Raw genomic sequence first — 27750 nt, forward strand, 5'->3', positions numbered from 1 at the left:
TTTTACCTATATAACGCATCTATTTATCCAATAACTGTTTGTATACAAACAAATTAATGTTAAGATCTGAAATATTTTAAAGACGACTCACCTATAACTAAATCCCTGGCTGATATAAGCACCAGTGGATTGGTGAAAGTTATTCCATATAATTTGAACTTGTTTGTAGTAAGGTTTCTGCTACCATAGTCCAAGAGCCAAATAAGACCACAACATAAACAGAAGTAAACTGGTCTACTGTAGGCAATGATACGATTATGACCCTGAAAATGATATTAAAAAAGAAGTCAGTTTAGTTAATTTTAAGAGTCACAACTAGCTACTGAGATGTTTGATGGCTTATATCCTAAGGATTCAAAATGTTTCCACATGGAAGCCAGGTTTCTGACTGTGGCAGAAGAGAATTACAAACATGGAAAGCAAGAAGAACAGAATGAATCCTGTGATACTGGATTGAAATTAGAGGAATCAGTATGAACTCACTGTTTTTAATATGCATATAAATAGATATAAGAATAGCTGTGTGTGTGTATGTGTGTACATGTGTGTATATACAGACATATATTTTCCAGCTTTATCCACTGAGAGGACCTAGAAGCAACGACATTCTACTAATAAAGATTATTAGCAACCAGATCTTAGATTATAAATACTATTATTCACTAAAAAGAACTAGCACTCGATAGAGGAAATGCTGGGTTGGGGCTAGGGTAGGGAGAGTATAAGATGAGCCTGGAACATCCTATTGTGCCCAAAAGGAAGAAGTACTTAAAGAATGATAAGGATACATCAAAAGGACACAGAGGGCAGCTTCATGGGCTCCCAATGCCCAAATCAGGGACAATTTGAGCATCAAAATAAATAATGATAGTAAGATTACAGTCCATTGAATAAGAATTTGTGACTCCACAACATTACAAAAAAATTAAGATAGAAGGGAAAGTTCTTCCTTACAGTAAAAAGTGAACTAATAAATGTAGAAGGAATAATGGAATTAGAAAATCACTATTTGGCAACCATCAAGTGATAGTGACTCAGGCAAGCAAACAAGTGGGTAGAAGTTTGCTGGCCATTGGTCATATGTATACAATCTCAACATATCTCCCTATGAGATATTTATTAACTACAAGAGAAAAATAGTAACATTACAGGAGTAGTTCTTAAGGGGGTGGGAGGGGATTTTTTCTCCCAGAGCAAAATTTGGCAATGTCGAGAGACCTTTTGGTTGTCACAATTGGGGTGGGGGTGCCAGTAGCATCTAGTGGGTAGAGGTCAGAGAGAATACTATACATCCTATAATGTACAGGACAGCACTCCCCTCACAAACTCTTAACAAAGAATTGTCCAGCTCAAAACGTTAATGTTGCAGAGTTTGAAAAACTCTGCCGACACTACTCTTACCCAAAAGATCAAAGTTAATGTCAGGAGTAAAAGGAAAAATCAACATCACGTGCTTTCTGATATGATGCACTGAGAAGAACACATCATTTTTGTAATATTCCTACCAAAAAAGCATGTCCTGTATCTAACCGAGAAGAACCATCAAACTCAAATTGAGAGATGGTCTACAAAATAACTGGCCTGTACCCATCAAAAATGTCAATATTGTGAAAAACAAATTATAAAGAACTGCTCCAGATTAGAGGCTAAAAAGAACAAATGCATAATCAGGGATTTTCTATTGCCAACTGAGACAACAGGAAACACCTGAGTAAGATCTTTAGATTAGAAAATACTATTATATCAGTGTTAATGTCCTGATTACGAGAATTACATTGGATTAATTTAAACAAATGCCTTTGTTTCTAGGAAACACATACTGAGGTGTTTAGAAGTAAAGGGGCATCGTGTCTATAATTCACCCTCAAACAGTGTAGAAAAGTGTGTACGTGTTGTGGGGGGCGGGGAGAAGAACTAGAGAGGGAATAAACAAACAGGGTAAAATGTGAACACAGGGAACTGGGTGAATGGCATTAGGAAATCTTTGCACAATCTGTGCAACTTTTCCCTAAGTCTGAAATTATGTCAAAATAAAAAGTTAGAAACAATACTTCCATACATTATTACACTTCAAAAGCACTCTTACAAAATAATAAACAACCTGTTGAAAGAAAGTCATTTGCCTCCTTGTTCTGTTTTGCTTACGTACTCTCGTTAAGTATTCCAATGTATGGGCAAAAATGATAATTTTACTCAAGAAAGAAGGCATGATCATAAACTGTTCTTGGAGTCTGTTTTTTAACTACTTTAAAGAGAAGCCCTTTGGTCTTTCTATTAAATAAATACTCTAGGGTAAGGTCTAAAACTTGACTTCACAATAAACAGTGTTAGGCAGCTAATACTTTTGTCTAAAGTCACAAAGTGATTAACAAGGTTTTTAATCTCCTTAGAGTCCATAGGTCTAAACACCAGATCAATGTATTACTTCTTTATTCTTGCTCCTAATGATTACCTAAGCAAAATAATGTAAAATTTTTCCTACTTCAAAATTCTATTTTTCAATACTTATTCATGATTTATTGTTCAAAATTTATTAAATGAAAGTTATCAAATAACCATGAATTTATATGAACCATGTCTACCTAACTGATAACCTCCTCCTAAAACAGGGTGTCAAACAATGAATTACTTTGCTCATTTTCAACCAAGATTTAGAGTCCACAATTATAATGCAATTTTATTTCATGCTAATAAATCACCTATATATCTAGTAGTGTGTCAAAACTCAGATGAGAAAATAATAACATAAATCTTAATTCAATCTGACATATGACAAAAAAAAAAAAGGTTTTGATGAATGTTAAGGAACTACCAGTTACAGGCATCTCAGAGTGACTTACATGTCTGGGAGAAGAAGAATCTGGTTGAACACTCTAAAAATGAAACAGAAAGATAGATTATACTACTGAAACCCTGGTAATTTTACAAGCAACTTCTAAAATGCCTGAAATAATTTCAAGTGAATATCTCACAGCTAAGAAATGACCTACGTTAACTCTGTTGAAACATAACAGAAGATGAAACATCAGCTCTAGACACTGGTGTCCCTGTGATATTAAAAACATTTCAAATCTTTCTTTACTCTTCAACCTATTATGGTTAATTAGTAATTTGCATCTGGCTTAACGTTTCTGAAATGGCATTTGGTAGACAGATCCATCTTACTGCTCGGCTCTTTGCTACACATAAGTATAGTTAAGGTAGAACACTTTCTTATGCAACATCACTCCATTCAGGAAATGCAAAAAACTTGGCTTAGCTTATAAGAAGAATCCTAATTCTGCCCACAAATTCCAAGCTTACTAAACAATTCAATGGCATTTGTATTAAATATATTATCTGCATTTTCACATCAAAATCATCAAATAGGTTAAGCTATATCCTTGTAAAAAACTTTATCAACTTTCCATAAAAATGTTCCAAAGGCATTATGCAGCTACTTCTGAAATCGTGACTTTTCTCTCAAATTCCAGTTCATTTCCAGTAGCATAGTAAGCAGTTTCACTAGGATGGCCTGTCATCACCCTACAATTCTAGACTGGACCAAGCTCAGAGTTTGGCCCTAGGCTGGATATGAGACCAGGTAATCTTTCCGTTCTTTCAATTCCAACATCTACCCTCTAACAGCTTCTACTCCAGCCTTTCTTATTTATGACTTTACTATTCTTCTAGTCAACTAATTTCAAAAATCTCAGTCATCTTTTACCTGTTCTATATCTAACCATATTAACCTGAAAGCAGTGGACAGAATTAATGGGACAAAGGACATTGGGGCCAGGGAATGATTTTAAATAGTTTAAGGCAATAAAGGGATGGATTAAGGTGGTTGAAATGGAAAGCAAGAACAAAGGCCAGAAATTTTAACATGGGATCACAAATTTAATCAAAGCGCCTTGGTTACGTGTTATTAGGGATACAGAAGGATGGCGTAGAGGCTCTAAGATTTTGAGTTGGTATACTACTGTCAAAAGAAAAGGAACTGGGAAAGGAAAATATTTATCAGAAGATGATGATGTGCTATTTTTAAAATGTGCCAACTGCTGCTTAGATATATAGAACTAAAGCTTGTGAGAAAGGTGCAAACTTTGAGATACAAATCTGGACATAATCCGTATATGAGGCAACAAATAAAGTAATAAAAGAGGATGACCTCACTCGCAAGGAATTGCAAACTGAGAAGAGGGCCAAACAAAACCCTAGAGAATTCTCATAAATTAAGAAGTGGTCAAAAGAACAAAGAGGCATCAAAAAAAGGAAAACAAAGATATGTGACAAGTAGGAAAATCGTCGGGGTAGTATAAAGTCACAGAACATCAATGAGGAGAATATAGAAATGGAAGGTAATATTCAGAGGTATCATATGATGCAGCACTCACAGAGAATGAAGACTAAGAAAAGGACACGGATTTGGCAATTAGAGATTATTAGTACCACAAAGACTGTAATTTCAGTACTGCAATGAGGAAAAAAGTATGGATGGGCCTTGAAGAAATGAAGCAGTTGACATAGGTGGTTTACCCCAGATGTCTGTCTACAAATGGAGAGAGAAAAAAGAAAGGACAGCTGATGGTATAAACAGAACTAAATAGTTTTCAGGATGGGGGAGGGTTCTGCACATCAGCATATATCAGGCAAATAACCAATACAAACAAGGGTATTTACTGGCTAAGAAAGAAAGGAAAGGGAACAGTTCATGTTAACAGTCCACACTGATTTTGCATGGAAGGTGAAAAATTTGGTGTATGATTCTCCCAATTTTCGAAAGCTTAAAATTGATAACATTTGGCATTTTAGAGCCACTTTTGAAACAAGAGCAAAGGGACATCAATCTTCTGCTTTCAGTGTCCCAAAAGAACATATATTCTAGTTTTGACATTATTATATCCACCAAGGATGGATTTTAATAAATCTCACCTACAGAATAGAAGACTTAAAATACGGGAGTGAGAGAGTTAATGTTGATAAATTTAAAAGAAATGAACTTCAAGAAAGCAAATTATTTTTAACAAATGCCCAAATATTTTCTTTTAATACAAAAAAATAGTTTTTAGGAAGCTTCACTTACATATCATTATTTTTTTAAAGTGTATATATCCCTTTTGTTCCCTATCCAATCTAAGGTAAACATGTAAACATCCAAGGAAAATAAATCTAAAAATTATCTTACTATAATTCAATGAATGATACAAAACCTTCCGCCTTGTAACACAACTATTATTCCAAAGTCTGAAAAGAAGAGACGCTGGTACCTTAAGCAATGAGTACTGACAGCTGGCTATCACCAGGCAGAACTGGAAGACCCAAATCTCTCTGAAGAAGCCGTGAATGAGAAGAACAGATCCCAAAAAAGCCACAAGGACAGCCAGGATGACAGCTAACACGTTTTCCAGGATCTCACGATTTCTGCAGACAGAAAAATTTATGAGTAAGTATATCATCAGTGTAAGAAACTGATCAGAGTGAAAAAAGGGAAGACATCAATATGAAGCTCATATTATGTTTCCTGAGAGGTTTTTTGGTACTGGGTTTGAATAAGATTTTGGATCATACTGAAAAAGAAACTAGTTTATGTGGAAAATTAATACAAATTCTTATGTGCAAATAAAGATTCCTGCAGTGGACTGTGAAGTTTTAATTTTAATACATAATATAGTTTTAATTTCTATTTTAAAAACTTTACTCTTCTTAACATCTTCTTGATCTGCCAAATTTGTTGCAAAATAACTAACTGAGATGGCAAATAAAGGAGATACACAAAGAACCAAATTTGAAAGACAAAATCTTGAAATAGTTTCTAGAAAATTAAATTTAAAAGTTATTTTAGGGCCGGCCCCGTGGCTTGGTGGTTAAGTGAGCGCGCTCCACTGCTGGCGACCCGGGTTCGGATCCCGGGCGCGCACCGACGCGCTGCTTCTCCGGCCATGCTGAGGCCGCGTCCCACATACAGCAACTAGAAGGATGTGCAGCTATGACACACAACTATCTACTGGGGCTTTGGGGGGAAAAAATAAATAAATAAAATCTTTAAAAAAAAAGTTATTTTACATGACAAAGTTGGTAACCAAATTTTGATACCAAGTGGTTTCATTTTCCCCATCTCTAAATCATCTGAAATTATCTGAAAACTAACTTACTAGAGTTACTTAAATACAGGCTCTTACACATGTTGAGAAAGATGGCAGTGATCAAGACGATCAATATTGCCTCTGTGAAAGTTGCTGAGACAGTTCTATATTTTATTAAACTGATTCTGTACAAGAAACAATATGATGCCGAAGACATTACATATAGCAATGAAAATGATTTTTATATGTCATACCAAAAAATAAAAATCTGTCTCATTACTTCTTGGGGAAATTTTATTCACAAAATGCTAATTACTTGCTAAAAGTCTTGCTTTTAAAGAATATTTACTGACACAGGAACATACTCAGCACATTTGCTATACAAAAAACAGGACACAAACTGTGTGTAAAGGAAGATAAAAGTTCTGTTATTTAAAAAACACACACATACACGTTAAAAAGATAAAATATCAAAATGACACTACTCATAATGGTTCTCTCTGGGTGGAAGAATTATGGTTGGCCTCTGTCTTAAAATTTTTCTATATATTTAAATTTTCTATAATGGGTAAAGAATTAATTACTCTTATAATCATAAAAATGTTTTTATTAATTTGTTTTTTAAGTCAATGTCATGTTTATAATCAACTGACCTAAAAAATAAAATTCACAAACATCTCTGTACTATTTTATTTGATAGTTCTACCAGATTAAAACAACTTCAATAGTATTTTCAAATCAATAAACACTGGTGTTTTCATTGACCTTATATGGCAGTTGTGGAATTCCAGATTTGCCAAATCCAATGATCCTCATTGTCCCTGCTACACTACATACTTTCCAAGTCGCTAGACACTGAACATGTGCTCTCCTTTGGTTGTTTTTAGTTTTTGATTTTGATGAATCCAATTATCAATTTGTTCTTTTACTGATCTTGTTTTTGGTGTCACATCTAAGAAATTTTGCCTAACCCAAGGTCACAAAAATGTTCTCCTATGTTTTTTTTTTCCCCCAGAAGTTTTATGGTTTTAGATTTTACATTTAGGCCTATGATCCATTTTGAATTAATTCTTGTAATATGGTACAAGGTAAGGATACAAGTTTTTTTTTTTGCATATGGTTTCAGTACTATTTATTGAAAAAGCTATCCCTTCTCCACTTCACTGATTTGGGATATTATTCTGATGCCATCTAAGCCTGGAGTTTTCTTTATGGGAAGGTTTTTAACTTCAATTTCCATTTATTTGATACAGGACCAATAAGGTAATGTATTTCTTTCAGAATGAACTTTGATAATGTATATCTTTCAAGAAATTTGTCCACTGTCAAATTTATTTACATACAGTTGTTTATAATATTCTATTATCCATTTAATACCTGTAGAATCTGTAGTGATATCTTATCTCATATTCCCGATATTGGTAATTTATATCTTTTATTTTTTTTTTTCCTGATCAGCCTGGCTAAAAGTTTATCAATTAAATTGATCTTCTCAAAGATGGAGCTTTTAGTTTCCTTGATTTTTCTCTATTGTTTTTCTGTTTCCTCATTGATTTCTGCTTTGTTCTTTATTATTTTCTTTCTTCTGCTTATTCGGATGTAATGTGCTCTAGTTTTTCTCCTAGTTTCTTCAGGTGGAAGGTGAAGTCCCTCATTTGACTTTTCTTCTTATTTAGTGCTATACTCTCCCAAGTACTGTGTTAGTGGCATTCCAAAAATTCTGATATGTTGTTTTCATTTTTATTCAGTTCAAAAATACTAATTTTCCTCTTGATTTCTTCTTTGATCCATGAGTTATTTGGAAGTGTTATTTAGTTTCCAAATATTTAGGGATTTTTTCCAAGACTCTTTTTGCTATTAATTTATAATTACTTTCACTATGGTCAGAGAACACACTAGGTGTGATGTGAGTCCTTTTAAATATGACCCTTGGATTATGGCCCAGACTATGGTCTATCTTAGTGGATTTTCCACGTGCACTTAAAAGAATGTGTATTCTGTTGTTATGAGTGGAGTGTTTCATAAATGTCAATGAACCTAGGTTGGTTGACAGTACTGTTCAAGTCTACTATATACTTACTGATCTTCTACATACTTGTTCTACCAATTATTGAGAGAGGGATGTTGAATTCAACTATAACTGTGAATCTGTCTATTTCTTCTATTTCTATCAGCTTTTACTTTATGTATTTTAAAGTGTTGTTTTAAGTGTAGAAACATTTAGGATGGTTAAATCCTATGGATTAACTGACCCCTTATCATTATGAAATGACCTTCTTTATCCTTGGTAACATTCTTTGCTCTGAAATTTACTTTGTCTGACATTAATACAGCCGCTCCCGCTTTCCTTTGACTAGTGTTAGCATACTATATCTTTTACAATCTTTTTACTTTTAACCTATTTCTGTTTTTATATTCAAATGCATTTCTTGCAGGCAGCACAGAGTTCAGTCTTGCTTTTTTCTCCAATCTGATGCCTTCTGACTTTTTCCGACTATAATCTTGTCATTTATTTTCCATCTGCTGATCTATTTGTTCTTAATCTTTTCCTTCTTTTTCTGCCTTCTTTTACATTAATAATTTTTATGAATCCATTTTATCTCCTCTTTTTACTTACTAACTCTTTTGTTATTTTAGTGGTTGCTTTAGGGTTTACAGTATACATTTTATGACAATCTACTTTTAAATGATGTTATATGACTTCACATATAAGAAATTTATAAAAGTATACTTTTATACCTCCCTTCCTGGCCTTTATGCTATTATTTCCATGAATATTTATGTTTACATATGTTATAAACCACACAATAATTATTATTTTTGTTTAAACATCCAATTATCTCTTAAAGAGATCTAATTAGCAAAATCTTCTATATTTATCCATGTAGTTACTTACCATTTCCAGTAATCTTTGTTCCTTTGGGTAGGTTCAGATTTCTGTTTGGTATCATTTTCCTTCTGCCTGAAAGACATCCCATTTTTTTTTTTTTTTTGGTGAGGAAGATTGGCCCTGAGCTTTACATCTGTTGCCAATCTTCCTCTTTTTGCTTGAAGAAGACTGTCCTTGAGCTAACATCTGTGCCAATCTTCCTCTATTTTATATATGAGGCACCACCACAGTATGGCCTGATTAGCGGTGCACAGGTCTGTGCCCAGGATCTGAACCTGCGAACCCCAGGCCACTGAAGCGGAATGTGCAAACTTAAGGACTATGCCACCAGGCCAGCCCCCTGAAAGACATTCTTTAGAATATTTTGTAGCATTGAATTCTTGCAAAGAATTCTTTCAGTTTTTCCCAGTCTGAAAATGTCTTTATTTCATCTTGGTTATTAAAAGATATTTTTACTCGGTATAGAATTCCAGGTTGACAATTTTTTTTTTCCTTTCACTACTTTAAAAATGTTGCTCCACTGCCTTCTCACTTCCATTATTTCCCATAATAAATGTGATGTCTTCCTTATCCTTGTTCCTCTAACAAACTCTGTCTTGTTTTCTCTTGCAGTTTTTAAGATTTCGTCACTGGTTTTGAGCTATTATGTGCTTTGGTGTAGTTTTCTTCACGAAAACTGTGCTTGGGCTTTATTGAGCTTCTTTAATGTGGATGTTTATAGCTTTCATCAAATTTGGAAAGTTCTCCCCCATTATTTCCTCAAAATTTTTCTGTCTCCCTATCTCCCCTTGAAGTTGTCTCACAAGCTACTTTTACCTTCTTTCTAAGTTCTTTTCTTTGGGAGATGGGAGTGGGAGGACGATGCTTTTTTCTTTCTGTGTCATTGTGGATAGTTTCTATTGCTATGCTTTCAGGGTCACTAATATTTTCTTCTGTGATGTCTAATCTACCTTTAATCCCATCCATTGTATTTTTCATCTCAGACATTCTAGTTTTCATCTCTATAAGTTTGATTTGGGTCTTTATTTATATCTTCCATGTCTCTAATTAACTTTTTTAACATATGGAGTACAGTTATAATTGTTTTAATGTCTTTGCTAATCCTAATACCTGTGACAGTTATAGGCTGGTTTCAATTGATTCATTATTTTCCTCATTATAAATGTTTTTTATCACTTCTTTGCATGCTTGGTAATCTTTGAATGCCAGACATCATAAATCTTAACTTACTGGGTGCTGAGAATCTCTGGATTTCTGTAAATCTTCTTGGGCTATGTTATACTACTTGGAAACAATTTGATCCTTTCAGGTCTTGCTTTTATGACTTGTTAGGTGGGTCTGGAGCAGTGCTCAAGCTAGGGCTAATTATTCCCCACTTCTAAGGCAAGACTTTCTTGAGTGCATATTTTATGCAGCATAAAATATAAATTATCACTTTCTTCCATCTGGCTGGTGGGAACAGGCACGTATTCGCGGCCCTGTGTAAGTGTCAGGCACTGTTCCTCTATTTCCTTCACAGTTCTTTCTCTGGTAGATTCCTCACAAACATTCACTTATCAAAACACTGCTGAATAGTTGAAGAGACCCACTGCAGACCTCTTGAGATTCTCTCTCTGATATTCTGTCCTATGGATTTGAGCTGCCTTAGTCTCCCTGGACTCTTAGCTCCATCTCCTCAACTCAGGAAGTCTGCTGGGCTCTACTTCAGTACCTCCTCCTTGTGTGGCAGCCTGGAAACTCTCTTAAGGCGGGAAGCTGGGGCAACTGTAGGGCTCACATACTTTGTTTCCCATCTCTCAGGAATCACTGTCTTTTGTTGTCTTGAAAACCACTGTTTCATGCATGTTGTCTGTTTTTCATTGTTTCAGGTAGGAGGGTAAATCCAATCCTTGTTACTCCATGCTGACTGGAGGCAGCATTTGGTCACCAAGTTCACGATAGACTAATGTTGTTTACTATTAAGACTAGTGCTAAGAAATAGGGAAACAGAAGTTTCACCTTACAGCTTTTTACTTAGGGTTATATTACCTATAATCTTATGATCATTAACACCTCCTATTCTCTGGCTTTTAAGTACAGTCCCATGATTCTTATTAATAATAAAAATGATTTTTTGTATAAACATATTAAAATGGCCACAAAAAAGTTTTTAATGGATTCGAGAGTTAACGTTTGGGAACCCTATTAACTTAAATTTTATCTCAAAAGGATCAAAATAGAAAAACATTTCCAACATGGTAACTAAGTAAAAACTTCAATGGGTAATTAGAGACGTCAATTTAAAAACAAAATCTGTGCATATCTCTAACATCAGACTATATTCTCACCTATCAAACAGGGCCAAAAGTGTAAGTCTGTCAAAGTTAATGCCGATCCACAACTGGGGCAGGATCCAAAAGCGATAATAGTGTTTAACCTTTTGGGCAGCTTCTTCTGTTGGACCATAAGTAGCTGCCAAGTCAGGGCTTAGATCAATGTCTTGTTGCTCCAACAAATCTGTATCGATGGTCAATAGTCTGTTCAGTCGAATCTGCGGAAGAGAGAGCTAAAAGAAAGTCAGCATTAAAAGGCTTAAAATATCTTAAATGAAGTCAAGATTCAAGGGCTACTCATTAGTCCACTCCCTGTGGATATTTTACGACCATTATAAACTAGAGCCATGAGCCACATAATGACGTTTCAGTCAACAACAGACCGCATAAACAACGATGGTCCCATAAGATTAGTACCATATAGCCTAGGTGTGTAGGCTATACCATCTAGGTTTGTGTAAGTACACTATGATGTTCACACAATGATGAAATCGCCTAATAACGCATTTCCAAAAGAACATATCCCTTTTGCTAAGCAACACGTGTCTGTACAGAAGGTGACAATAGGAACTGAACTAAAACAAAGCAAATTAATCAATAGGCCTTTTAGAAAGGTTGTTATTAGGAAAAGTGTTCGAAATCTTAACACTTTATGATTGTGTAGCTAGTAAATCCATTAAAATCACTTAGAATGAATCACTAATGGCTTCCCTTCTCCCTGTCACATTTACGGTCTTTTCTCATTAAGCTGTGAACCTCATTGCCATGTTCAATCTGAGCTCCTCTGCCTTGGATCCAATGCCTTCAATTCTCATTTCTTCCTAGTGTCTTCACTGTTACTGCTGTTTTCAAATCCCTCCCACATCCCTTTTTGTGTTGTTTTGGCAGGCTGCTAATCTGAGGCTACACAGGAAATTACCTCATTACATTTCTTTTAGCTTTAACTCATCCATTCACCAGTTCACCAATTTCCCCTTCCTCTGAAAGAATCAAAAGCTTACTGTATCTAGCACAGCACTAGCCAGCAGTTTGCTATCTCAAGACTCCCATATGTTTGAGTGGAAAACAATAAAATAATCATTTTCCCACTTTTGCTTTCCTATGGAGTTTCCAGGAATACACTACAGCAAAAAAGTAAGGACAGCCTTTACTTTTCAAACACATAAGTGAGTATAGTCAAGAAAATTTGCTTTCTATATATAATAAAGCCATTTCTATCTCTAACCATTGACAAATACTTCCCCAAACACTTTTTTTTCTTATCCTCTATGCCAGGGTTTCTCAACCTTGGCACTACAGGTATTTTTGGCCAGATAATTCTTTGTTGTGGGGGCTGTGCTGTCCACTGCACGATGTCTACCTGGCTTGTAACCACTAGATAGAAGCATTCCCCAAGTTGTGACAATCAAAAATGTTTCCAGACATTACTAATTGTCCACTAGTTGAAAACCTCTGCTCTATGCCAACTCACATCCATTGTCTTAAAACCCTGCTCACAACTTGTCACCTTCAGGAAGCTGCTAATAATTAATCCCTTTGGCACTACACTTATCTACATGTATCTCTCATGTGTTGCTTATAAGGATTTCATCCATTTTGTCTTTTCCAACTTCAGTATATACTTCTTGATGGCAAAGGGAGTGTTATCTTTTTAAAATATCCCCACTGTATTTCATGTGGCATTTTTAGTGACGTCATTAGTAAGTTTCCCCCACCCACACTGGTATATGAACAACCAATAGGTAACCAATGGATAACTGCACCAAAATCATAATATTCGCAGTGAAGTTTTAAAATGGCACAACCAGATTATGACGCTGGTGAGAAAATGGACCTTTACATACCCTCATAAGTGTAATAATTGATCGATATATAGCTAATTAAACTTCATGGTGTTCTATGTTTCTTAACAAAGGACTTATAAGAAGAAATTCACTATGGGACAGCAAAGGTGATTTTGCCATAGTTTTCAACAAAATTGATATTTTATAACTACATCAACTTTTCTGATTTGTATAGTTAATCTGAAAATACATCATTTTATAAAAATAAAGGAAAACCTACCACATCATGTGGATAAAATCGAACTGAGGTAGAACTGGATACATGAGAATCCGTGTCACTAAAATAAGATGAAAAAGACTTTAACGGATAAACAGTTTGTCAAGCAGTAAAAAAAAAAAAAAAAGTCCTTTAACAATTGGATGATATTTACACTGTCTTCATTGTTTCATGTAAACTTCAAAATGCAAAACAGCATTTTCCTCGAGTTGTGATTAAGAGATAGCCCCTGGGTCAGGGTATTTGAATATCTATATTTGAATCTCTTCATCAACTGAATGAGATCTTGGACAAGTTATCCAACCTTTTTATACCTCAGTTTCCTCATTGGTAACATAAGATAATCGTATCTCTATCACAAAGTTCTTGTGAAAAGTGTTTAAGAAAGCAATTAATATATTGCCTGGAACCAGAATAAATTTTAGCCATAATATAATAGCCTAGAACATGACAACTCACTTTTCACAGTTCAGTCAAGTTTAGATTTCAAAACCTGAAACCTTACCAAATTTATGGTATAAAGAATTGCTCTTAACTTGAATTATATTAAACAATGGTTTCCATTGTTCCATCATCCTATTCTACTGTTACAAAATCATCTAAGACTCAAATTTAATCATTTTTGACAGGGTGAATTCTGAAACTGGACTAAAGGAGCTTTTTCAAGAGTACAGTTTTCTAAATGTTCCATCTTTTCAGCATGCTAAGCTAAGTGACTATAAGATCTTATTCCTTTACATGGCCCCTCAAAACTTAAAAAACTAAGCGAACTGCCCATAGATGTGTAACATTTAAATAGGTGTTCCCTATTATTAAATGAAAGTCCTAAAATAAGAATCAAATGACCCTTGTGAAAAAAGTGAGCTAATTAATAATGGATTTCAAAGCAGCAACTAGAATAGATGAACAGTAAGGTTAAAATTTTAGAAAAAATTTCAACACATTCTAAACAATAATTATGCGATGTGATCAAGATCTCTAATTTCTTATTTGAGCTTTTCTCCTACCTTCTCCATTATCTTATATAATTCCTTCCTATGAGCAGGAGGGAAAAGAAACTAAATGTAACATATGACCCATATTTTAAGAAATTCCTCCTTCTCATAGCTGGTAAACAAATTTTAAAACAAAATGAGAGATGAATCATTAAAAAAATACTGGACCAAAACCCTTATAAGGAAATAAAAATTTTAAATCACACAAAGAAAGAGATCTGATGGGTTTGAACTTAGTTGTGTAAATATTTTTCTAACAAGCTTTTTTACATTATGCACAATATATATATATAGCATGAAATCTATAGTTAAATTTGGAACTGTGCAAAACCACTGTCCCACTGTAAGATCTACAGAAAATTTTTACTTAATTTTTTAAAACACAGAATAGTTTTTGTTTTAAGAAGAATGCTTTCTTTTTTCTATAGCAAAAAATTCTACTTTAACTCTGTAGAGACAAATGCACTATGACAAATTATTCAAGTCAATATAAACAAATGTTTTCAAAATAACTTCTATATCTCAAGGCTTAAAAACTTTAAACAAGTCAAACATATGTAAGTACACACACTCTCCTAATACGACTTCACACATACCAGATATTGGATGCTCTTCTTGCTGCTGGTTCAAAATTCACAAGTGACATATCACAGCCACCAGTCTCATAAAGCGTAGAAGAGAACTTACCTAGCAAATAAATGATTTTTTTAAAAAGCCATTAGAACACTCAGAATTTTGCCTTCAAGAAACACTAAATTTTAAACTTGTTACAATTTAAGAAAATGTACTATAATCTTTTTTTCTAAAATATTTTAAGAACAATGATCTGCATGTAATTCAGCATGATGTGAATTGAAGACGAATGCTCAACAGTGGGGCAAAATGTCCACAGACATAATCAGGTATTAAAAGGGATTTAAGTCAGCTTTGCAATACCAGTCTCCTTCTCCTTTCACCTCCCAGCACAGTCTCAATTCAAATAATCAAATGAATAAAGTTAATGTTGTTTAAAAGTCACCTGGCTACTACTTGCAAGTGGTGACTGGCCATTTGGAAAGCTGCTTAAATTTTAAGATAGCTCAAACTGCAAAGCAACAAATCTGTGTGATTACCTTCAGTTTTGTTTTGTTTTGTTTTGAAGAAGAAAAGAAAAGTATCAAATGGATCTAAGGAAGTTCAATGAATGAAGTATAACAGTGTTGGTGATATTTAAATTACAATATTTAATGAGCACTACTACTTGTATGATTCTACAAGAACTCTATGAAAAAATTTAAGAACACCATTTGCTGTAGCCAAATATCTCCACAAAACTGATAAAAGGTTTAGAAATTATATTGGTTGCAGAGGAATATAGGTTAAAAAATAGTCTCTTAAGATGAATTCTATAAGATAAAATGATTTCTGATACTGGAATTTTAAAAATCTGGATACCGTCGGAAATGCACTCTTCACCTTGACGATCTATGGTAGCCTTATCAGTGGTGGGTGAGGGAGCATCAACAGATGAATATAAATTTCCAGGAGGGCAATGAGATGAGGTATATAACTCTGCAACCACTTGGGTCTAGTCCAGGCTGCTTTTCGAGTATTTATATGAAGTTTTTGTTTTACTAGCTGGAATTACTGAGGTTATAAATATGAGGAATCTTAAAAGGCACATTTCAACTGATGGCAGGGCTATAAGATTTCTCTTCCATGACTACAATGTAAATAGTATACAATAAAGATTTTTAGATTTCTCTTCCATGACTACAATGTAAATAGTATACAATAAAGATTTTTATTTAAGTTTTGAAAAGCTTGAAAAATGACAATACAAGTCCCCCATACTATTTTAATAATATAACTAAGGGTTTGCAGAACATTTCAACAATTACTTCATTCTTCCAAAGGACTAGAATCAGAAAAAATACTTTATTAAATAGGATTATTAGAGTTCTTTCTACAGGTCACAGATAGAATATGCAAATATTTTATTTTATTATGACGTTTTCTGTAGTAGCATTTTTTTTTCTCAGAATAATATATTTCTGAGATAAATTAGGAAAAGAAAGCATTTTGTGAAATGCTTATTCATTTGCTGTTTTGCAAGGGAGAATTATTCAAATAATGTGGATTATCTAAAACTGCTTTTTACTCCCCTGTCTTTTAGTCAAGAGTCATTCACTCTTGGCACCTCTAACAGAAACCAGATTATGAACTAAAATGAAATAATACAAGCTGTCATTTTGGTTACTTCTTAGATATACTACTGAAAAAAATTCTGAAGTGGTAGGGTAGATTGCATAAAGTGTTAGTGAAGAAAAAAAATTCAACAAACATACTGGCTTGACTGAGATTTAAGAATTATTTTTAAATTGTAATTTTTAATGCTCTGCTCTTTCCTCACTTATCATGGATAATCAAAGACTGGCTGTGCCACTATAATCAACTTACATTAATAGAAAAAGGAAACATCTGATCAAAATCACAGACTGCATAATGCAGAAGAATTATAAACCCGTATTAAATGACTAAATCAGAGAGTAACAAAGAGTTGGGATGGCTTGACTACTATGTGTGAAAGCCAGCAAGAATGGAATGTATAAATGAAAGTGTTTACTGCACATAATTTTGTACGTATTTTAGAAGTTAATTCCATAGTCAACAGAGTTTAAATTACTGGAGTATATTCTGAGTATTTAAGCGTTCCATGAAATTTTTAGTAATGTAAGTCCTGTTCTTGGTATACAGAAAATAATAAATATTTATATGCAACTGAAATCAACTAAAGATACTACTCTTTGTAATTTTCAAATGGAACAGTAAAAGAATATTGTCTTTACACAACTATGTTGTCTTTATGTACAGATGTCTAGAATGAAACTCACATAGAAATAGTTGCATTTAAAAAAATATAAATATAAACATAAAAATAAAGCATGCCCCCCAAAAGCTTTTTAGATAGAAAGAAAGCTGGAAAAATTGAGTAGTTTTATTACTACATAAATCTACAATTCTGAATGCTTCTATGAAAACCAATCACTAACAAGTAATAAAATTTAGAAGCATAAACCATGTCTAAGAAAAGGGCAGCTATAATTTTAACAAATGTGCATGATTTCAACAGTGCTTTTTTTTTGTTTATAAAGAATATCTTAAATTTGTATAAATTTTCTTAGCATACATAACAATTTTATATATATCTCATTTGAGATTAAAACCATAATCATAGTTAACCTTTGAATCCAAAGTAAAATGTGCCCTTATTAATAGCCCTATTTTAATATTATTCTGTATTAAGAAAAAATACTTCAACTTAAATATTGATTATTTCTAATGATTATCAATTGGGGGAAAAGTAGAGCATCAAGGAAATATGTCCTCCTCACATGAATTATGATTATAAACTAAGTCATCTCATCATAATTCAAGTCCCAGATTGTAAGTTAATTTTACATAATAGGATGGCTGTGACAATTTAAAAAGAAAAAGATCAATTTCTGATAAAATAAACAAGACTGGAGGCTGGAATTTCAGACTTAATAAAGATATTGACCATGACATAGTATCTCCAAATACAAAGAAAATAAAGATAAGGTACCTGGTATTTCTCAGTTTTGAACATTCAATAATGACTGCTATTGTCTACAAAGACTAATTATACAAAACATTTTTTTGAGTTAGGAGAAATTCAAAGTACTAACCATAGGTCAATACATAAGTGATGAGCAACAGGAAGACCAGTAAAATTGCATACTGACTTAAAGAGCAAAGACGCTTGAAGCATTTGCCTAAAGCCATGGATGGTGCAGCAGACAAATTCAAAATAAACACTGGCAAAATACTGATAAAAGACAAGAGACACTAATGGGATTCTCTAACTTAGCCTATCAGTCAAAATCCTCGCCACATGACACAAAGTTAAATGCATAAAGATTATAAAACTAGTACTTGCCTAAGAAACTTCTATTTGGAGCTTGATGTCACTCTCATTTTACCTATGTATCCTGGAAGGAGGTAGTTACTAGGAGAACAAATTATCTGTAGGGCTTTTCTAAGTCTCCCAGTACCAACAACACAGGAGGCCTCTGAAATTTCTTGGATGATTTCCTTCTTTGGACCCTCACCCCCACTCCTTTCATTCTGCATCCTCCAAGCCTAATCCTCATACACTGTCTTAACTGACTTTTCACTTTTCTAGTATTTCTCTTAGGCCAGGGAGGGGCTATAAGAGCAAAGAGAGATATGAATGTATTATTATACTTTTAAAGAGAGAAGGCCTGTAAGGCTAATTCCAGTTTTTTGGATAGCACCCCCCTTATTATCATGAGTGGTGACTATAAGTCTCTGAGGAAACATGAGTTTCCAACCAGACAGAAATGATTCAATTTATTGCTGCTTATGGGTTAATGGACTTGTTTCGCCCTAGACCAAGGATTAGCAAACTTTTTCTGAAAAAGGCCAGACGATAAATATTTTAGGCTTTGTGGGCCAGATGGTCTCTGTTGGAGCAATTCAAGTCTGCCATTGTAGCATGAAAGCAGCCACAGAAAACACATAACATAAATACATATTAATTTACTTTATTTATAAAATTTATTTATAAAAACGAGCATCAAGCTGGATTTAGCCCTAAGGCTATATTTGCCAACCCCTGTCCTAGACCAAAAGCCTTAGGCTTCTAAAATCTCTTTAACTCTTGTGCTACAATGAAATCAAGTCACTATGCTATTGTAATTAAAAGTTTCAATACTGATAACCAAGCCTTCTTCCTGGAATGTGCGACACTGCACTACGTTTTTAAAACAGGAGAAGGCGGCAAATGGCAGATGTAAGAAGAGGTGGGTTTAGATGATAGCTTTTGAGGACTGGTAAAGAAAGACAGATATCTCTGTTGCTTGGCATCAGTAAAAGGGATTTATTTACTGACATGGCCACTATTCTCTAGTTCTGACTTAATATGACATGCCTTCATTCATTGTTAAGTCTCCACTCCCACTGCCTAATCCCCAGATGAGGGGCACCTCCCAGAATTGAATGTACAAGTTCATAGTCTGCTATGATTTCATCATTTGATCACATTTTCTTTCAAAGGGACAAGTCTTCCTTCCTTATTTTGGTAAAGTAATCCATAACAATGATATTGATGACATTACAACTGGTCAGGTAAACAGAAAGGCAAGCCACAGAATGGGAGAAAATATTTGTAATTTGTATCTGACAGATTAAATGTATCTAAAATATCAAAAGGACTCTTACATCCCAATAATAAGACAACTCAATTTTAAAAGTGAGTAAAAGATTTGGACACACTTCAGAAAAGAAGATATATGTATAGCCAATAAACAGACCAAAAGATACTCATCATCCTTAGCCATAAGAGAAATGTAAATTTAGACCACAATGAGAAACCATTATACACCCATTAGGGCTAAAATGTAAAAGGCCAACAACAGCAAATGTCAGCAAGAATGGGAACAACTGGAACTCGCGTACACGGCTAGTGGGAATGTAAAAGCACTTCTGAAAAGTTAGAAGTTTAGTTCACAACAGCCAAAACATGGAAACAGTACAAATGTCCATCAACAGATAAATGGATACTGATATACAGTATGCTCATACAATGGAATAATACTCAGCAACAACAAGGAACAAACTTGCATAACACATGCAACAACATGATGAATCTCAAAAGCATCATGCTAAGTGCAAAACTAAATACAAAAGGCCACGTATTGTATGATCGCATTTATACGAACTTCTAAGAGAGGGAAACCCACAATGACATAAAGTACGTAGTGGCTGCCTGCAGCTGGGGCGAAGGAGGGACAGACTGCAACGGGGCACAAGGAATCTTTTGAAGATGATGGACATGTTCTGTAACTTGACTGCATATTTCACAGGCATGCATGTCTATTAAAACTCTTTGAACTGTACATGCCAAGTGGATCCAATTTATTATACCTAAATTATATATCAATAAAATTGATTTAAAAACAAAGCAGGAAAAAAAAAAGACTAGTCAGGTAAGAGTCTAAGTAGATAGATGAAGGTGAGATAGTACGTAGTCAGTGAAATTCCTACCGGATACTAATCAAGATTTTGGAGAGTGAGTGATATTTGTTGTTTTGGTTTTGTGCTTCATTTAAAAAATACTATGCATTGAAGATTCAAAAGTAGTGCAGTATATAAAATGAAGAAAGTTCTCCACTCTCCAGCTTTTGGCAATGGCTGTGTTCTTCTGAACAATTTTTACATACATTTTGTCCCAAGACAAGTGGATCATTCTCCTCATACACACCTTTTAAAATTTACTTATTTTGCTTACTAAATAGCTTAACTTTTCATGTCAATAATACAGATGCATCAAGTTCTGAATATTACACTATGCTGATGCACCATCATCTCTTTCAGAGATTCTCCAGTAACGGACATTGAGATGGTTTAATGTTTTTCAAAATTACAAAAAATGCTACAATGAATATCCATGTACATATACCTTTGCATGTTTGTAAAATTTGCGGATTGAAGGGCATTTGAGGTCTATAGTTCTAAACTCCCCTCCAAAAAGGTTGTGTCTGTTAGTTGTCTATTTCTCCCAACTCTTTCCAACAATGGACATTGCTACATGTTCAACAGATAAAAAATATCTCAATCCTGTTTTTAATTTGCAATTTTAAAAATTATGAGCAAGGTTGAGCTGTTTGCCCATGATTGCAAGCCCCTTGTATTTCTTTGAACTCTCAACTCTTCTATTAGGTCACTGATCTTTATCTTATTGATTTGAAATGCTTATTGTGGCAAAAACTGATAACAGACCTCCACTATTCACCCTCTCCTTTATCATTATTTATTATCTTTTATTATTTATTAATACGACCTTCTCCTCAGTGAATTTCATCTGGGCACATGTCCACCTAGTTAGAAACATTTCCCGGTCTCTCTTGCAGCTAGACGTTTCCATGTGACTACGTATGGGCCCATGCGAGGTGGAGAAAGCTCCAGGCACATCTCCCAAGTAACACTCTAAAAGATGAAGGCTAGCCATCCTTGACATTTTTGAAGGCACTCTCTCTTCCTATTTTCAGGGAGATGTCAACACCTGGAGCAGTCACTATGGACCAGGCAGGGAAGCAACATGCAGAGATGAGAACCAATCCATCTGCTAGGGATGGCTCCCAGCCGACTTATGAGAGAAATGCAAACTTCTCTTTTATTTCAACCATGATGGGGGGCGGGGGGTCTCTCTACTAAATAATCTAACCTATTATCCAACTAATGCATATATTAACTTTAGTTTAGAATTTTAAGAATGTTAATGTGAGAAAGCAGACAATCTTGTCTAGGGCTTCAATGAATTCTTTACAACACAGACCAGCAAGAGACAATCAGATATCTCAACCACTCCCCGTTATCTTCCGTAAAATTCCTAGAGCAGTTCAGGCATCCAAAACTTTTAAAATAATGTGCTAGTAGTCTTTCCAAAGTAACAACAATAAACCTCCGAGCATTATCCAGGAGATAAGTGTTAGAGTAGATAAAATAAAATTTGTCTAGGTTTATTTTTAATTTATAATATTTGTGCGGATAAAACAGATACTCTCAAACCCTGCTAGATAAAGTATAAACTGGTACAAGTTTTCCATAAAGCAATTAACATATACATCAAAGTCCCAATAATGTTTATTCCCCTTGACCAATGATTCCATTTTAACATTTTTATTCTAAGGAAATAATCACAGCTGTACAGAAAGGTTTATGTAAAGGATGTTCAGCAGAATGTTTATTAAACAATAGGAAATATCAGGAATCATCTTGAAGACTAATAACGGAGTTAGTTAACTGGTTAAATAAATTATGATTAATAATAATAATAATAGCAATGATTATTTATGTAATTGACTTACTATTGCCAGGCACTGTTCTAACTGCTTTGCATATTTTAATAGATATAATCCTCACTATCAACCTATGAAGTAGGCATTATTATTGCCCCTTCTTTCATAAACGAGGAAACTGAGGCATAGGGAGAGAACATAACTTGCCCAAGGTCACACAGCTAATAAGTGGTAGAGCTTGGATTTGAAGCCAGGAAGTCTGCCTCTAGAGTCCACTACACTATACTGCCTTTCATGTAGATCTAAGTGATAACATATTACAAGTCTTTTAAAAACAAGTTAAAGAACAATTAATAACATGAGTAAATATTCAGGCATGCTAAGTGAAAAAAGCAAGATACAAAACTCACAGAGTAGCACAAAAGTCACACAACATGATCCCAAGTCTGTTTTAGAAAAGTATATACGTGTGTGCATTAAAAAAGACAGAAAGGAAAAAATTATAAATCCCTGAGTGATGAGATTACAGACGACTTAATTTTCTTCATTATATTTTCCAGTATTTCTAAACTTGTATTGCTGTTATAAGGATGGGAAAAGCACATTCTAATTTTATCAAAAGGAAGTATAAGTAGAATACATCCCCCAAACCTCATAACAACTCTTCCTTCTAGATATAATGAAGCATTTTTACTGTTTCAATAAAAATAAACATTTTACTTTCATTTATATATACTTTATGTTGCCCTCCCCCCAAAAAAGAACAAAAAATAGAATTTAGTATTTTGTGTGTTTGTGTGTGTGTGTGTGTGTGTGTGTGTGTGAGGAAGATCAGCCCTGAGCTAACACCTGTGCTAATCCTCCTCTTTTCGCTGAGGAAGACCGGCTCTGAGCTAACATCTATTGCCAATCCTCCTCCTTTTTTTGTCCCCCAAAGCCCCAGTAGATAGTTGTATGTCATAGTTGCACATCTTTCTAGTTGCTGTATGTGGGACATGGCCTCAGCACAGCCGGAGAAGCGGTGCGTCGGTGCGCGCCCGGGATCCGAACCCAGGCCGCGAGTAGCGGAGGGCGCGCACTTAGCCGCTAAGCCACAGGGCTGGCCCATGAATTTAGTATTTTTTGTGCTCAAAAACATCAATAAAAAACAAGACCAAGGTTGTTGTAAAAATAATATAACTTTTTGTTAAGATGAATGAAAATATTCTACCATAACATAGGGGACTGAAATATAGACTGCAAGGTCCTTTATAGCTCTCTTGACTCCGTGTTTATAGTAACGAGGAAATAGCCCAAAATGCTACAGAGTAGTACGTAATAATCTTTTTTAAACACCAAAGACTAACTCTAATAAAATCACTAAAAGTATTATAAGTCATCTGAGTCTCTGCTTTTTCAAGTAAAAAATTTAAAAGCCTCCAAATCAGGGGCCGGCCCAGTGGCGCAAGCGGTTAAGTGCGCGCGCTCCGCTGCGGCGGCCCGGGGTTCGCTGGTTCGGATCCCGGGCGCGCACCGACGCACTGCTTGGCAAGCCATGCTGTGGCGGCGTCCCATATAAAGTGGAGGAAGATGGGCACAGATGTTAGCCCAGGGCCGTCTTCCTTGGCAAAAAAAAAAGAGGAGGATTGGCGGATGTTAGCACAGGGCTGATCTCCTCACACACACACAAAAAAAAGCCTCCAAATCATATTTCTGCTTAATAATGCATAGCTGCTATAAACTGCTTAATAAGAAGGGCAACAGGCAGTGGCATAGCAGTTAAGTGCGCCTGCTCCACTTTGGGGGCTGGCATTCGCAAGTTTGGATCCCAGGCGCCCACTGATGCACCGCTTGTCAAGCCATGCTGTGGCGGCGTCCCATATAAAGTAGAGGAAGATGGGCACAGATGTTAGCCCAGGGCCAGTATTCCTCAACAAAAAGAGGAGGATTGGCATCGAATGTTAGCTCAGGGCTGATCTTCCTCACAAAAAAAAAAAAAAAAAGAAGGGCTATACGGTGCTGCCAGATTTTCTTTAAGTCTTTTTCTAGAGCCAATCACATTTTCAAGTTGATAAATTCTGTAGTAAAGTGGATTATCTCAAAGAATACCTTCTTTGTCAATCCTTGTACACAGTAATGAAACAAAAGAAAACCTTAGAAAAACCAATTCAATCATCACTTTTTGAACCTCTAATACATTAATGATATTAAGACAATCAAATTCATCAGGGGAACACTACCTATGATATTTATATATTTTATATTTATGTCTTGATAAACAGAAAACTCCATTGTCCTCATTCCTTGTCTATATGATAACAGATATTTTTTTCACATGAAAATAAAAGTTCTATATATACTTTTTCAAAGCATATCCTCACCGCTGACCACCACTAATTTCATACACAGAAAAAACACAGATAAATTTTCCTGTTTTATCTGATCTTATCTAGAACATTTATTTCCCCTGAGATGATGTTATATATGAAGAGTTTATCAACTATAATGGCATGTTTCATCACTATGTCAATTTATTAGTCTTAACTTACAAGAGGACCTGGGATTAACATAAAAACTGAGAAGTGACTGCCAAATTTTATAGAAAAAGCTTAACAGACATAAAATAGAACTTGACCTGAATTCAGAGTCTCTTGTGTAACTTATCTGGGCACTGAGCCACAGCTCGTTTTACTTAGTAGTACTGCAGTTTAATTCAGAAAACAGTATGAAATCAACTGCTAATAAACAAGTCCAACGAAAGACTGATGAGAAGAAAACTGACCTTTAAGATGTGCTTTCTTTTTCTTTAAAGAGCAACATGTTACACTGAAGGATTTGAGAAATTCTTTGATGGTAATTTCCTTTTCAAAGATGTTAACTTCAAAAATCATTCGAACAGTTTTTTTAACTAAGTTTGCAGGGAAATGAAGTCTACAAATAAGAAAGGAAGCCAAATTTCTCCAACCAGGTTCTAAATTATATACTTATAATTCAGTTTTTAAAATTAATTATGATTAGCAATTATGCCTGCTGAATACAGATGATGAAAATACATTTTCCTCTGCTGAATAAGCTACTAATAAAATCCTTATAATATCATCTTCAATGAATTTTTCCACCATGTCTAATGCTACCTGGTAACCCCGAAATGCTAGTTAAAATGCAACAGGGAAGTAAAGATTCTCAGGGTTTAGTATAGGGAATGGATGTGGTTATCTATTGTGACACCACAGAGTGAGGATGTAGAAAACCCAGTTAAGGAAAACTACCTAGGCCTGGAATTAAACAATGGCTGACTGTACGTTTCCTTTAATCCAAAAAGGCTATTCCTCAGTTTAAAAATAAACACACAACTATCACATATCTATGTGTACATATACAAACATTTCTATGCACTCAAACATGCATATGTATGAGTGTACATATAAGTTTGACTGTCTGTATGCGTATGAGTGTGTATATATGTATGTATGAGTGTTTCATATAAATGTATTATGTACATGTCTACATTTTCACATGTAAAAATTTTCAATTGAAGAAGTTAAATTTGGAAGGAAGCACTCCTTTGTAAATACTCCACACTTTTAGGGAATACCATGGCTAACTTGAACATATTTGAGTATATAGTACCCAAATGCATTCACACAAAATTATCTTACTACTGTTAACTAAAATCACATAGAAAATTACACCATGCAACAAAAATATTCTAGTGGAATATATTATAAAAATCAGTGTCTCTACCCACAATTCCTTTAAGTTCAGCTACAGTTCATTTTCAGAATCTCTTTTGGCCAACTTTATGTGCTATGGAACAGGTATACACTGTCCGTTGATTGCCTGTTTTGTGCTAATTATTACCAGGCATTCAATTTGGCAGTATTCAGCTACCATAGGCCAAGAATTAGCTATCAGAAGGCAGTTAACACAAAAGATAAAATCCAAATTTCAAGAGAGTGTTCTGAATATTCACCAGCAGATGCTAAAGTCACTTCCAATCAGAAGAGTCTTATCTTCAGAACTGTCAAGACAGTCCATACGTACATATCTTCAATAATTTCCAAGTGGATTTAGGACAGGACCTTACAATTAAAGCTTTCTTAGCAAGTTATTTGAGTGAATTAATAATTTTTATAGAGGAAAATCATCTACTGTTTCATTTTACGCTTGATTTGACAAAAGTCTAAAAATCCACAGTGGATCAAAACTAAGCGTTTTATTGTAGCTAATCTACTACCATAAACCCAATGGGCAACAGTGATGGTGACTGTAATTTTATATGCACAAATTGAAAAGTCCTCTTCACAGGAACTTTTGGTTAATGCGAGAGAAGTATCAATGAAAAGATAACTGAATACATCTGCAACTAGAAAAGCATCACTGTTTTAAGTCAAATAAAGTAACTGAAGTCTACCTTACTCTCTCTCAAGTACCCTCCTTATAGACTCCCTGGCCTCTTCAAATTACAAATCCAAAAGCAAAAGCATTCTAAAATTAAAATGTTTTATTTCCTTCTCATTTTATTTAGAAATCACCAAACATTCTAATGTTATAAATATCTTGGATGATCATTTTCAAGTTTCTGTAAGATTTGCTAAAGACAATTATTTTCATCAATATGCATATCTAATGCTTATTAATATCTCTCTGTAACAAGGATTTTTACAAATTGGGAAAAGAGTCAAAAATAAATAGCATATGAGATTTTATTATACATAATTTGGGCACCTTACACCACATATCCTTCTAGTCAAAGCAACAACTGGATTATCATATTTATAAATGAACGGCAATTATAACACGGATAAACAAAATCACGGTGAGCAAATGTAATGCTTTCAAATGGGTATTTCTGAATAAGATTTTCTTCTTCATTATATTTACTTAAATTGTTATTAATCTGCATTCTGAACACAAGAAAGCTGAATTGTACAAAGAAATAAAAACTAAAGTAGTATAAAATATTGTCTTTAAGGCACAAAACAGATATTTGAGTGGATATGCATTACTGAGGTTTTAAACTGTACCACCTCTCTGGGAATTAACTACTTAACAACTTATTATTTATATTTATAGGTGTGTTAACAGGAAAAAGAAAAAACTTTACAACGTTATAATTTGATATTGGTATAGAACCATAATGTCCTCTGAGTACTGTATTTAGAATTATAGTAAAGTCCTACTTTAGGTGATGAACACTGAAGTGAAATATAGAATACCTAAAAAGAAATATAGATTCTATAGTAATAGACCATTAGAAAGTATTTTTGCCTTTCCCATAGCACATTCAGATTAACTGAAAGAAGTTAAGGTTTAATGAAAATAATTTTTAAAAAATCAACATTTTCCCACATGGCACAAATGCCAAGAAATAACAGAATTGCCCAAATCATTATAAGAGAACATTGAAGCATGAACATTTATTAATACTTTTAACTACCTATTAATAATGGACATGCTCAAAAGAAAATGTAGAATGTGAGTAGAAAGGAACAGAAAAAGGAAAAGCAACAGTCAAATTTTCCTTACAGACAGGGCAAATTCTATAAAAAGTGCTCTTACGCATAGTCCCAAAACAAATCGACCTCAAGAAAGAACTGCAATCATTGTCACCCATTATCTGCT

At 34.3% G+C, this 27750-nt stretch overlaps 1 protein-coding gene across 11 annotated transcripts in view; it reads right to left on the minus strand.

Moving 5' to 3' along the window:
• The window catches only part of PCNX1 (pecanex 1), a 185568-nt gene that overhangs the window by 66166 nt on the left and 91652 nt on the right, over positions 1 to 27750 (minus strand). For 5 of the 11 annotated variants that reach the window (XM_087448299.1, XM_014784353.2, XM_014784355.2 and 2 more), the window contains 6 exons: positions 14920 to 15010; positions 13332 to 13389; positions 11283 to 11500; positions 5250 to 5403; positions 2841 to 2873; positions 92 to 263 (listed from right to left, as the gene is read on the minus strand). In XM_087448299.1, coding sequence (XP_087304425.1) covers positions 92 to 263; positions 2841 to 2873; positions 5250 to 5403; positions 11283 to 11500; positions 13332 to 13389; positions 14920 to 15010 — 726 coding nt within the window. The remainder of the gene's footprint in view (positions 1 to 91; positions 264 to 2840; positions 2874 to 5249; positions 5404 to 11282; positions 11501 to 13331; positions 13390 to 14919; positions 15011 to 27750) is intronic. The other 6 variants (XM_014784354.2, XM_014784357.2, XM_087448303.1 and 3 more) reach the window with 4 other exon arrangements.

The sequence above is a fragment of the Ceratotherium simum genome, chromosome 24 (genome assembly GCF_057802395.1).
Source record: "Ceratotherium simum simum isolate JZ-2026a chromosome 24, ASM5780239v1, whole genome shotgun sequence".
Lineage (NCBI taxonomy): Eukaryota > Metazoa > Chordata > Mammalia > Perissodactyla > Rhinocerotidae > Ceratotherium > Ceratotherium simum.